The following is a 14,050-nucleotide window of genomic DNA, read 5'->3' as shown; positions in this document are numbered from 1 at the left end:
AGGTGATGGATGCAGGACAATCTACTAGCACTAAGAATACTGAAAAGAAAAGAAAAAATTGTTTATAGGAAATATAATGAAAGTTATTAACATTTGGGCTTTCTTGAAATGGAGATGAGTAGGAGAGGGATACCTTCATGGAGGAAATTCTAGGGAACACGGGCACGTATGTACGTTACACCTGAAGAAAACCACAAAAACACCCATGCAAATCAGCCGGTTCGCAGAATTCGAACTTCGGACCGAACTACCAGTGTTCAGCGACTTTTATCGCTCGCCCGCTACAGATGTATGAGATTCAGCGTTTTACTGCCATTGTGTTGTGGTTCCATCATTTTGTGAAGGATCCTATTTCTGCGCCATCATTGCCTTGTTCCGCATGAAAGTAACAAAGGACTGAACAGAAAAAAAAAAAAAAAAAAAAGGTCTGGTCAAAATGAGACCAAATTACCGTCAATGCAAAAAGCACTTCCCTTTGCTGCCTTATATCTGCTTCCTGTGCGAGCGCTGCTTGGTTACGGTTCCATTCCACATTATAATTTAAATGATAAACTGTAGATTTTTCTCCCGAAATTGGCAATATTTCTGAAGAATGATAGTTTGCCTGTCCACTTGATTATGCATCAATAATTTTAAATTATAGTTTGTAGTCTTCTTTTAAAGATAGGAAACTTCTGTCAAAGAAGGTAATTTGCTAATCGGTATGCTTAATATTGTAATCGACAAAGTCGATTTTTGCTATACTCTCCACGCAAAAATGGAAGACTACAGATGTTTCTAAAGCAAACAATTTGATGTACTTTAAGCAAATACTTCTTCTGCTTTAGAAACTCAGATATTAGTTTGAAGCGTAAAAGTGAGGTATTTAAAGAAAACTTTAACCTTTAAACTATTTTACTTTTAATCATTTAATAAAAAATTCATTGTTTAATTTTTTTTTCCTTTTCTCATAATACATATATTTTTTTTGCAGTTATTCCAGATATATTGACTTGCCAGCACAGACGGTCTGTGGAATTCATGATATTTTCATTCGGTCAGAATGGATGTTTTTTTGTCGGAGTAGAATGTCTCAGCTATGAATCATTTCAGAAAGGGCAGTGCAATTGCGGAACAAATGGTGAAAGATGTCGCTTCATGGGCCAGTTTAGCAGTCCAGCAACCAATAAATCCAGGTATTATCTCCAAGTTGGGATTGAAAGACCTTATTATTGTTGTAAGTTGGCTTTTTTTTTCTAAAAAATTGTGTATGATTTTATGTGAAAACCTTTTATACCTTTCGGTGACGAATTATGAAATCGCGAAGAACACAAAACTTTATAACCAAATAAATGGCCAGCTGCGGTAAGATAGCTTACTCGCAAAGCGGGCTTATGGTTGCCAGAAACTGTCAAAGAAAGAAGGGTTGCCTGATTTAGCACGAAACCGCCCATTTGGTGACATGTGGCGACAAAATTGGAAATATCCCATAGACAAAGCGAAAACATTCTAGAACAAATTCTTATCGGTTTTCCCGAGAATGTTCTCGAAGGCAGGTCAAAAGCTATATATACCCTGCCTGTACTCGGAGTAGCAGTGAATCGTGAGAGTATCGAGAGTATGTTGAGTTCAAAGATTAGCTTGAGAGCACCGAACCGAGTCATGAATTATATAACTCTTATACCAAACTTCCAAAATTTCTATTTTTCATATTTAAGTTCCATGCATTCATGTAAAGAATTCATTAGATTTTGGGTAAAATTGGACAAATAGAAGTAGTACTTTACTTGAAGCTCATAAAAGTTTTTAATGATAAACTCTATTAAATATAATTCAAAACATTTCAATTTTAGTATTTAAGATTTTTATATCGATGGGAACAACATATTAGATTTTGGCTGAAATTCATAAACCGGAAGCTTGGAAGATATTTCCGTGAAAAAATACATTACAATATAATCCAAAACTTCTGAAATTTAGCATTTAAAACTCGCATCAAATTGAGAACAATATCTTAGATTTTGATTATATATGATAAACCGGAAGTGTTACTTCACTTGAAATTTTTAACGCTTGATATTCGTGGAAAAGTATGGAATCACTACAATTGGAATTTTATCTACAATAATGTAGCAAATATTAAAGTTATTTAACAAATAGCGCTCGTACAAGGCCAACAAACAACTTTTAATTATGTTACTATAAAACTCGTATATATTTTGTACTATAGCGAGTTCCGAAATTCCATCGGGAAACTTAATTAATTGAAAATTAAAGATTAATTTTGAAATTTACATTAATATATTGCTATTATTCTCTATTATGTATTATTCTTTCTTTAGTGTTTCAGTATCAAGTCATCGTATTTTTAAAAGTTGTTCCTGAAAAAGTTACACACGAAACAACAGAAGCAGCTCTAAACTTAATAATTGAAGGAGACAGCAAGATTCAAGCTACTAAAACGTTTAAGTAAGTTGAATCAATAATGTAATAGAATACCAGTTCGTATTCTGAGAATGCACTTTTTTTAGTTATATGTAAATTCTCAGGCTTCAAAATCATTGAATTGAAATCAGTGCTAAATAACTTCATTTTTATTCTGCATAACCCATTTTAAATTAAATTTATTCGTAATTTTATCAAGATAAAAAAGAACAAGTATTAATTTCTCTCAAGAAATTTTCTTTTTTATCTTGATTAATCTTCTTTTTTATCTTGATTAATTTCTCTCAAGAAAGTAGTTCTTTTGCGTGAGAGAATTTTATGCCTGTTCCTAATTTTTCTGAATGCGTTCTTAGAAAAATTTTTGTAAATTGGCGCATAAAACCTACGCATGACATTATTTTCTAGATGAGCAACTGTATATTTTCAGATTACAATGAGGACAAATGAAAGAACTTGAATAAAGTTTATTGTTACAGATCTGCATACAGGTCTACGAGTACCGCCATTCGCACACTGAAATGAACCTAAAACAAAGGTGAAAAAAAAAGAAAATCTAGTAACAAATTTCGTTATTTTGCCTTCTACTTTGCTAATGTTTATTATAAATTTAAGAGCAGTGAAGACAGTTTTTGATCAGTAGACCATTGACTTCCGAAATGTTGAGAGTGAAAGATTTAATGGTGTTGAGAATAAACTAAAACTTTTAAAATAACTTAATTATTACATATATAGCAACGAGCTATTAAATTGCCAAACAACTCGCATCGCTGTAGCCAAGCAGAGAACTAATCAAGGGAAAAACATAGCTATATATAAACTGAATGTGGGTTATAACGCATATTTTCTAAAAGATATTTTGTGGAGGGATTCTCGACCGGATTTGAACTTCAGACCTCCTGATTCCTACCCGCACATGCTTGCAGTTATAATATGAAGTTGTAGGGATTTATATTTAGTATTTTGATTAGACAGTTAAGTTGAAGTTTGTGCTTTCTTTTCTATAAGCCTCCATTTCCCTAATTGTCAATGCCAGAATATTTAAATTTGGTAGCTTGCGGGAAGGAATGCAAATTCTACCATTAGGAGATGTGCAGGCAAGCTTCCAGATTATTCAGCGTCAGGTGCGCTGACTGCGACCGCCGAATGACAAGGCGAAATTGATTGCAACAACCGGTTACTTCTTCTTCTGCTGCCGGGGTCCAAAGGTGTAGGACGGCCTCTTAGGATTTAAACAGTTGTTCAGACTTTTTTGAAATTATCACTTATGGTGGTGGAAAAGTTGTTTAAGCAAGCAGGAATATACTTATGAGAAATCATAACTTAAAGATATAATTAACTTTTTGAAGGTATTTAAACACATTTAAGTTAAGATTCACAGTTTAGAGGGTTTGCTCTGAAGGCACTTATGAAGATGGTTGCGACGTATGCGTGGTGAAGGATATCTCGTTTTAGAAGTTCTGCGTATGTATGTTTCAATCCAGAATGCTTGTGTATCAATAACTGTTTGTGTTGCACCGAATATAATACATTTTTCATTTCTAGATTCTCGGAATATGAACTTCTTATTTTATGTTATTTATTTTTTATTATTTTACCTCTGTTTTATTTTGATGAGAAGTTACAGTATGTTTTTCTGAAATGTAAACAAAAGCTCGCATCTCTTCACAGTTGCATTGTGCTTTATGGATTTTGTAAGGGTTTGATGTTAATTAATCATTATTATGATTTAAACCTTTACTGTAACTTATTCTTTCCGTTGTTCTCACCAGAATGCAAATTAGTTCTCAGAATTTGGCTCAACTAAAATGAAATCGAGGGTTCCGAATGTTTTAGCCTTAGAGGTTTTGGAAGTATCGCTAGAGGTTTATATGCTTCGCTAGCTCTACCAAAGGTTATTCTGGCTTTAGCCATTTTACTAGCCGACGTTAGAACCTACTTTAAATATTTGAGCCAGCTTAAGCAGATCATTTTGTGTAGTCTCCGACTACGTTATTGCAAGCTGAATTTCAATTTATGTTATTTTAAATACTTGGAGTTAGCGGAGTTTTGTTTGTACGCACAAATGGTGCCTTCTGTTTAATTTAAAGATTTAATAAAAATGTTATTTTAATCTTCGCAGGACTTAGTTACCTTAATTTAGACTGAAACGATAACTAGTATGTAAGTAAAACCCTTCAACTTATGGATATGTGTTATGTTTTCTGGTAAGAATACATTCTATATTTACTGTAACAATCAGACAATAATTGAAAGCGTAATAGATAGTGAAGATTCGTGGCTTTTATTTCATAAGCAAATGATGAAGGTGATTTGATAGTTCAGAAAGAATTTCATTAGACATGTTCTTGATGGTGGCTTTTTTTGAAAGATTCCTAATCATCCCTTTCGTGGAAATCAAGGAAGAAATTTTGATGTTATATCACCTGACTTAGATTTTTACATATAGTACACCAAAATCTGTAACATTATTTATTAAATATATTTTATTTCTTCAGATTTTACGCAGTTTGGATAAAAAATATTTATATTTACGTCAATAAAGAAAATGATTATTTAACATTTCAAAAACATGATATTTTATGGTTTCCCCACTCCTTTTTTTCTTTTCTTTCTCTCTTCTGCTTTTTTTTTTAAAGGTTTAACTAGAAAATTTTGTCATTTTTTAGGATAAAATCGCTTCCAGCAATCTCCGTCCCCAAAATTACATCAGCAAAACTTTTTTTCACTCCGTAAAAGTTTGTCATAGCAAATATTAGAGATTTGTTTCGTATAAATACCCGACAACTCCATTCATGGATGCTTTGCAAACCAGGATGTCTTGAATTGTAATCCATGTTAAATACTTTTTCTTTCAAATTATACTTACTTAAAAAGATAACTTAAAAAGAACTAAATTTTTTCGGTACTTTTGCATGAGCTTCTTTACTGGAAACAGAACAAGAAAGAGTTAAATGTAATATTCAAATATCTGAAAAAGTCACGTATGCATTTAATGTCACATATTAAGGAATGATTTTATTTCATTTCACCGACGAAAACGCTTCCGACCTTAGAACTGTTCAGAATTCATAATATTATTAAGGAAACAAAAGATATGAAAAATAGAATAATTTAGAAGCGAATGCTCTATAACTACAGTTTTTGTTTACATGTAAACAATTTATTTCTTTCCTCTGACATTTATTTTATTTTGCAACGATTCACTGCTTGTTAAAGGCAATTTTGATGTGGTGATTTCATGTTTATATGCACGTGGATAGCTCAAATAGCAGTAGTAGTAAAAGTCCTCTTTTTACACCTATGATTAAGTTACAAATAATGCGTAATGTTTTTTCTTAATCATGTAAACGTTTCTTCTTCCTATATAAGTTCCTCATTTTTCTTTTTTATTTTGCTTTTAATCGGAGATTCTTTCTGTCTCACGTTTCGTTACACTTCAGCGCATTTCACCTTCACTGAATCATTTGATGGTTTAAATCTTATTTATCATTTACCTAGTCGAAAATTCACCTGCTTCTATTATGTTGTTACTTATGCTCACTTGCCTGACGTAGTCATCCCAAGCCCACGAAATTCCTCGTGGCAAGAGCGCTATATTACGCCTGCCGTTGGCAACAGCCTACCTGCTTCTTTCTCATTGTGATTGTGCTAGTTCTGTAATTTTTGTCTCTTCTCTTTGAATGAGTTCCATAAGAATTTTGAAGGAGCCGCCAAACCGGTAGAGTGATTAGCGACGCTGACTGCCGTAGCGAAGCGCTCAGCTTCGAAACATAGGAAGATGTGTAGGAGACCCTCCTCCGGGGTGCTCTCCATCAAAATTGGGAACGGAATTGAACAAAGGCGCGCTGTCACATGTATAATCCTCAAGGCTGTTGCCAACGACAGGCGTCATCCTGCGCTGCGCTCCTTGCCAAGAGGAATTGCGTGGGCTTATGCTGAATATAGGTCAGACAAGTGAGCATGAGTTAACAACAACAACAACAATAGAATTATGAAGTCTTGAATCTTAATCTTCTTTAATATTTTATTAAACTAGACTTGAATTCCCTTTATCCAGACTCCAGATAGCCGTTACTCCATTTATCTGGATGGCTTATTCTTTGTAAACCAAATAAATTATTTCTTTTTAATTCGTTTTGAAATTCTTAATTTACACAATTAATAAAAAATAGCACAATACAATGCAAGTACGATATGCCGGTTAGTTCGGTAAGTAGCCTATAATTATTAATGGAAAGAATTTACCAGGCCCATATGAGCCTATAATTCTTTGTTCGATACTAGAATAACTTTATTCGATACTAGAATGATGAAAACCCAGATGATTTGTAAGAAAAGCCAATATATATTACGAAATTTACGGTATGGTATGCATTTCCATCACTAGCATATTGGGCTGTATATTTTCCAAGACAACAGAGAAAAGGCCCTAACTTTTAGTGCAGTCCGCTACACGCATATAGTCAGAACATTGCTGATGCAACAGCTCCCTAGGTTTCCGGAAATAATTTTTTTCCAGCCGGATAGGGATGCAAGTCATACTACTCGTGTGTCTATGGCGGGTTTAAGAGAACTCTTCCCGGACGGACGCGTATCCAAACATGGCGACATCTCGTGGCCTGCAAGATCATCAGATTTTTTCGTATGCGACCTTTTTGTTTAGGGATTTCTAAAGAGCAGGATGAACATTGATAGACTGCAAAACATACTGGAATTAAAAATGAATATCAGACAAGAAATTATACGGATTCAACCTGACTTGCTTCGCCGAGCGATAAAAAAATTTCGATCAAGATTGAAGAATATTTACACAGAAATGGCTCTCACATGAACGGCGTTATTTTTAAAAAGTAAAATGGAAGCCTTTACTCAACTCAAATGTTTAAAAAAATCTGATATTAAATGCTTCACGAAAAAAACTGTATATTTCTAATAATTCCCGTTCACCGGTCTTCTCATCCCACCTATAAATATATCATTTCTAATTCCCTTTTTAGTCTCTAGATGACAAGACTTGTTTTCCATCTTTTCTTTATTTTTCCTGTCATCTTAATTTCAGAAGGCGTCGTGTTTAACCACCCTTGTTTAACTTTTTCTCCAAACTTCTTCGATCTCTAATTCTGTTTGTTAAGCTTGTCTTGCATTTATTTATAGCTAAAGAATAGCATTTCCGGCCGTATACATCCGAAAATGCCCAGGTATGGCTAAAACAACCCCAAAAGCTACTACGAAACTAACTTAAAACTCTCATAGACTACTTGGCAAGGAACTGCGAAAATCTAAAAGCAATTTAGTTCTCTACCAGTAACTGGCACAAAATGCCAAGCAGATATAAAATGGTGCTCTACATATAAGTGAACCGCACATATTTTTCAACGGACACATAAATTTTCAACTCTACATCCTGATTTGTATTTCCCAGTGTCATCCTCAGTTATCAGGCAGACTATATATAAGTGCGTTGTAAGCGAACTGTAAGTGAATAACGCAAGTGACTACTATGAATGTGACAAGCAAATATTACATCCAAGTTACTGCGTTCTAGAGTAAATGTTCCCTGTAAACTCAGAATTCCATTGCATAAAACATTGCTAAAGACCTCCTTCAGCACAGTCAAGGTCTTGACAGAGTCTCTTTAATAACCACTGGTCACAACTACCCATTTTCCGAAGTAACTTTATAAATTCCGCTATAAACTTTAATATTCCATAGAGATTTTTGGCTGGGCCTGGCAACAACAGAATGCTCCACCAATTAAGTACAAATGCTTAAAAACGGATTTAACTTGTTTTATTGCATTATCTTTGTCGAAATGAAATATGATAAAAGAAACAATAAAATTATCTAAATTATAATACTATTAATATATATTTCACTTTTGGGAAGAAAAGAATTCTTTGTTACTTAGATGTTTTGAGTATTTAGAGGAGCTATAGTATAGTCTGTGTGAATATTTGCTGTTCGACATTAGTTTGTATTATTCTTCATAAAAACACGAATAGAACTGAAATTTATCATACCATTCGAGTTCAAGATGCATTACAACCATAAAATAAATAAATAAATAAGAAGACAAAAGTGTCTTTTAATTCATTGTTATTTAAAAATTTTTCCATTGCATTTGGAAAAGTAAGTAAAAAATTTCCTTTTAAATTTTCAGCATCAATTTAATGGAACAAAAGAAAGTCCTACATCTTCTCATCACATCTAAAGTACCTCTTGGTCAACCAAGAAATGCCGTTGGTACACTTCATCGCGCTTTCAACTTGCAAACGATTAAACAGAGTCCAGTAGCTGACTTTAAAGCTGTGATGGAAGCCATAGAGATTAATTATTTATTTCCTTTGTAAGTATGAATAAAATTGCTAAAGTATGTCTTGTCCATAAATAGAAAATTACTGCCTAGCAATGCGGAACAAGATAATTTTTTAATATTCCGTTTTATCTGATAAATTTATTGCTGAATAAACTTACTTAGTAACATTTTCTATTACTTACTTAGGAAACTTACTGCCAGATATTTATTTTGTAAGGATTATGTTAATTTTATTAACAGTTAAATTTTAAGTTAAAGTTCCTTTCCTGTCAAATTCTTAACTTCAACTTACTACTTCCGGCCAGAACGTAGTTTTGGAATTTGCTGAATATTTAATGAGAAGGAGCGGTATTTAAACCACGAAGTTACTTATTGGGATAGAGAGAGAATCAGAGTTTCTGAACTACGCGCGTCTGCCTTTTTGGCCTCTCTCTCTCTCAAAGCTGTTTAACGCTCGGCCGTATTCAGGCCCTTGCTAAGCTTCGTAGTAAAATAAGTTAAGGGGCCAACTCTCATTGAACCTTGATAGCTTTGGCTATACTTAGTTAGTTAAACTAAGATTAATTAATTAAGTATTAAGTTTAATTCTTAGTCTTTTAAGTTCAAGTCCAAAGTGCGGACTTTATTTGTTCACTCCCAGGCGGAGTTTTGTTAAATCTTATAGAAATAATAAAGGGTTATTTACCCTTCTCTCTTGTTGTTTCCTGTCTTCGAACTCTAGCGATTATTCGCTTATCAGTTCCTAGGTTCCTCACTTCCAACATTAACTTATAATTTCAAGTGAGGGACCTTACAATTTTACTAAATTTACTACTCGATACTGATTTATCTAGTAAATTTATTACTAGATAAATCAAGACACAATCATTACACTTTAGAGGATAAATTATTCTGATCTATTGTAAAGTCTAATCTTTGTTACTCATTAGTGTCACAGTCAACCATTTGGAAATTAAATGTGCTTTTTAACAATGTTTTAATGTTATTTCCATGAGAAAAATTGTATTAACTTGTATGAAATTAATACAATTAGTCGTAATTGTGTTATTATAATTAATGCACGATTCTGTCTGTTTTTAATGTAAAGTCTAACCACCCACGGTAGAATAGATAAGACACATAAACACTGCTATTTAGACCCAGATTCAAATGGTGCGGGAACGGGGTGTCTGCATGAATGTTTTCCTGGCTTTTCCTAATGTGTAACGCGAATATGATCCAAATTCACTTGAGAAAAATCCAAAAAAGTCCCCTCTCCCTCCGCAGAGAGCTCTTAACGTAATTTTCTTTATTTAAAATTAACCAAGGATCAATTTCTGCATCAACAGATTGATCTAAATCAACTAACCACGAAATAATGGTTTCTAGTTTAAAAATATATGTTTCTATTTAAAAAAAGTTTTCTCTATGTTTCCAGTTAAAATGTTTTTTATAAATGAAAATTTGTTTTTATAAATGTTCACGTCAAGGAACATGAGGCATATGTTAGAAAAAAGGAAACAGAGAAGTCTTCTGTTCCCCAACATTGTTGGTCCGAAAATCACACTTTCAATTTTTCTGCTGCCAAAATTCAAAAAGAATCTTCCATTGGAGAACTGGATTTTCTAGAGGCATTTCAGATTAAAAAAAATCTTTTTGTTCTAGTTAACGATCCTAATTTCAATCCATCTTTGCCTTCGGCCTTTAAAGAAATTATGTTTTAGTTCAGGTTCTATCAACAGATGGCGCCACTAGTTTATTTTCTGTCCATGCTTTCTTATCTTATCTGATTATTGTATACTATCTCATTCATTTGCGCTTTTGCAGCTGACGATGGTGGTTCGGTAAAACCATCGAAACTAGTCCTGTGAAAAATCTGAAAATATAACGCTGATTTTTGTTGTTTGACTTCTGAATATATACTAATGTTTATATGAATAAGCTATTAAAGTTACTGAAAAATCGCCTTAGATTAAAATTCTATCTGTTGTCTTCGATATTTCATCTGTTCTGCATTTTTTCCATGAAATCCAATAGCAGATAATCAGCATTTTAATTTCTCTTTCTCTATAACGTCATTTGCATTCCGAAACGTACGTTTCCCATAGCGTATTACGGCTCTTATCTTCTCTCGGAAAAGAATAAGATTAGAATATTATAAAGCATTAACTCTCTCCTTCTGGAATGTCTTCGTGGTGTAACGGTAGCACTCTCGGCGCCTATTCGAGAGGTCCAGTTCGAGTCCTGGCAAGTCATTGCTCATTTTTCACATCTTCTGCTTCAAAAAAACAACGTAATGACTCTACAGTGGCCCCGAACTAAAAGGTTCATTAATTTGTCACCATCAGAATTTTGCAATTGGGTCCCGTAATCCCCAGCCGCCCTATAAAAGGGGGAGTATAATAAGGTACTTTCTCCCTCCTTCCAGAATGCCATCGGGGTGTAACGGCAGCACACTTGGCATGTACTCGAGAGGTGCAAGTTCGAGTCCCGGGAATGGCGTTGCTCATTTTAAGCATCTCGTGCTTAAAAAAAAAATTAATGATTCTACAATATAAGTAAAAAGAATATTAAAGTGTGCGTTACCCTTGAAGGTTTTTATATATTTTATGAGAGTTACTAATTAGTTCTTGATGATTTTCTGCGTTTTAGTTATATAAGAATTTAGTTATATATTTTTTAAGAACTTATTCATCTCTGTACCTTCATACTTAGAATCATATATTAGTTCTCCAGTTTGAGGAACAACAGGAAGTTCATCTTTAATTTTGTTTTAACTAATTCTGATAATTTTATTTTAAGGAAACTCAAAGTCTCTCTTTTCGATCTATTTTTCTCATACATTTTATGCTGCGTTGATGGATAATAATTGCAAAGATATGAAGTACAGTTTTTGAGGATGTAAATGCATTTTAATAAAATATAATATCATGGCTTGATAAGAAGCGAAATATAACATATCTCTCTCAGAGTTGAAATGTGTCTCTCTTTATTAACAATGTTCTATTTCCATAAAAAGCAGCAGTGTTTTATGTATTCAAGTAATAATTTTATATATATTCAAGACATTTAAGAAATTTTTATTAAAAAAAATAGATTCAAGTAATTCAAGGTTTCAAGTAGTAGTTCAAGTAATAGTCGATTCTCAGCAGTATGCCTACATGCCATGAGTATTTTCGTAATTCCCGTAGCTTATCAAAAATGCCATTCTTATATTACTGTTTTTAACTTCAAAATGAAAACTTTTGTTAATATCGTACAATATGAAATAAATTATAAAAGTTCATAAATTAAAACTTGTGTTTTTAAGCTTGCAATTAAGGCTGAATCGCATTTAGCAGTTGTTACTGAAATGCGTTACAACTGAAAAACTGATGAATAAGAGTTATCAGATAACGAAAATCTTCATTAGTTAATTTTGAAATGAAAATGTATATATTTTTCCCAAGGTTTTTAAGTTCAAGCCTAACTTTATATACACTGCTTCTTATTACATGCTTTTGAAAACATTGAAAATATTAATTGAAAATATTAATATATTTGAAAATATATTTGAAAAATTATAAATTCATTCAAAGAATCTATCCGTAAGAATAAAACATATAAGTTTATTTGCATGTTATCTCAAATTAACAATTATGTAATTCTCTAATGTAATTTATAGATTTCGTTAGACAAGGCATATTTGATACACATACACATAATTCATTATATGCATTTCTTAACAAAATGCTCCAAATCACAGATAACTAGACAAACAATTTTAAATCAAATTGGAATGAAATGGCCACCACTTCCGGTCCTTGTAGTGGCGCAAGACTAATATCTGTTAAATAAAGCGCCCGGCCATTAAAAAAAGTTTCGAAGGCGAAACAGGCATAAATTCCTCTTTACAGGCACATTTGCTAAGAAAGTGCTCAAAAATTTTTTGCTTTTGAATACTCAGGAGCTATGCTTGATTACACTAGAAATCTATAGAAGTTGTTTTTTCTCTTTAATTTTTAATTACGAATTAAAGTGTAGGCAAAATTAAAGTAAAGGAGTTGTAGAGACATTAGTGTTTTTTTGGGGTGGGATGCAATAGATGTGAAAAATGAGCAATACCCTCGCCGGGACTGGAACCTGGTCCTCTCGAATATGCACCAAGTGTGCTACCAGTACACCACGAAGGCATTCTGGGAGGAGGAAGAAAATACTTAATAGAGAAATGAAATATAAAAATTATGTATAGTTTTATAAAAGCATTAATTTCACTTTGAATGTTTTCTCTGTTTCTTAGGCCAAAGAAGTATACGTCAACTCTTCTATGCAAGAAAGATGATTTACATCAATTTGAGAAAAATTGGACAGTCTTCTCTACCGATGCATGTAATTACCTTTATAAGAATCACTGGAAGAACAGTACCTCGACTTTCGCCCCAGAAAAATAGAAAGGTTTTGAGAAGAGATAGGAAACCGGAAAAGATGTACGTGATGTGCTATGGAATTGCTTTTGAAAATGCTTGATTTCAACAGATGAGACGCTGTAAAAATTTAATCCAATCTTATTTGTGTTTTTTAAAATATCCTAAATTTTATTTGCATACGAATGTTTTCAAAACAGAGCCAAACTTAAATGTTATCCATATACTTCCATGATTTTCGCCACAGATGTTTAGAAATATTTGATTGAAAGATATCTGAAAAGCAAAAATATTAACAGCCTCTTAAAATGGTTTCATTGTGTGTTAAAAAAAGGCACAGGAAATAAATAAATTGTAAAAGAACAAAATGCACACAGATAATTTGTTGAAACACTTTTCCTCCACTGAGTCTACTATTCATTTATTTGTTTTTAATTGAAGAAAGTATTAAAAAATTCGATGAGTTTTTATGCATTTTGATTTTTTGAAGCCGGTCTTGAAAAAAATCTCTTTTGTATTCTTGGCGTTTATTGTGCTATACAGAGTGTTTATAATGAATTGTGTTTATAAATGAATGGTGTGGTTATAAAAATTAATAATAAATCTATATGTTACTTTATATCGGTACAGCGTAAGCAGAGGCAAATGTCCAAGTGTTTGATGCATTAATTGCAATCATTCAATATGTGCACCCTTTGTCACATGACACACATCTACACGGTAATAAATGTCTTCATACTGAGTAGCATGCCATCCCTGACGGTCTGCAGTGCATGCTTTATCCGACCACAAACTTCTTTAAGGGATATGGGGAATGGTGGTACATAAACTCGGACTTTAACAACCTCCAAAAAAGAAATCGCATAGGGTTGAATCCGGTGAACGGGGTGACCACGGGAGATGATTAGTATCTGCTGTTGTAGCACGT

At 33.0% G+C, this 14,050-nt stretch overlaps 1 protein-coding gene across 1 annotated transcript in view; it reads left to right on the top strand.

Moving 5' to 3' along the window:
• Window positions 1-13,571, top strand: part of LOC118186974 (uncharacterized) — a 173,883-nt gene extending 160,312 nt beyond the window's left edge. Inside the window, exons 22-25 of the mRNA XM_085810247.1 lie at window positions 974-1,216; window positions 2,322-2,448; window positions 8,585-8,770; window positions 12,999-13,571. Of these exons, the coding sequence (XP_085666373.1) occupies window positions 974-1,216; window positions 2,322-2,448; window positions 8,585-8,770; window positions 12,999-13,149 (707 nt within the window). The 3' untranslated portion in view covers window positions 13,150-13,571. The remainder of the gene's footprint in view (window positions 1-973; window positions 1,217-2,321; window positions 2,449-8,584; window positions 8,771-12,998) is intronic.
• The last annotated feature ends 479 nt before the right edge of the window (window positions 13,572-14,050 follow it).

This window comes from Stegodyphus dumicola, chromosome 2 (genome assembly GCF_044657685.1).
Source record: "Stegodyphus dumicola isolate Sdum_Otavi_A_Nest chromosome 2, ASM4465768v1".
Lineage (NCBI taxonomy): Eukaryota > Metazoa > Arthropoda > Arachnida > Araneae > Eresidae > Stegodyphus > Stegodyphus dumicola.
Note: the sequence above shows the minus strand (reverse complement) of the source record. Positions and strands in the feature narration are given on the sequence as shown.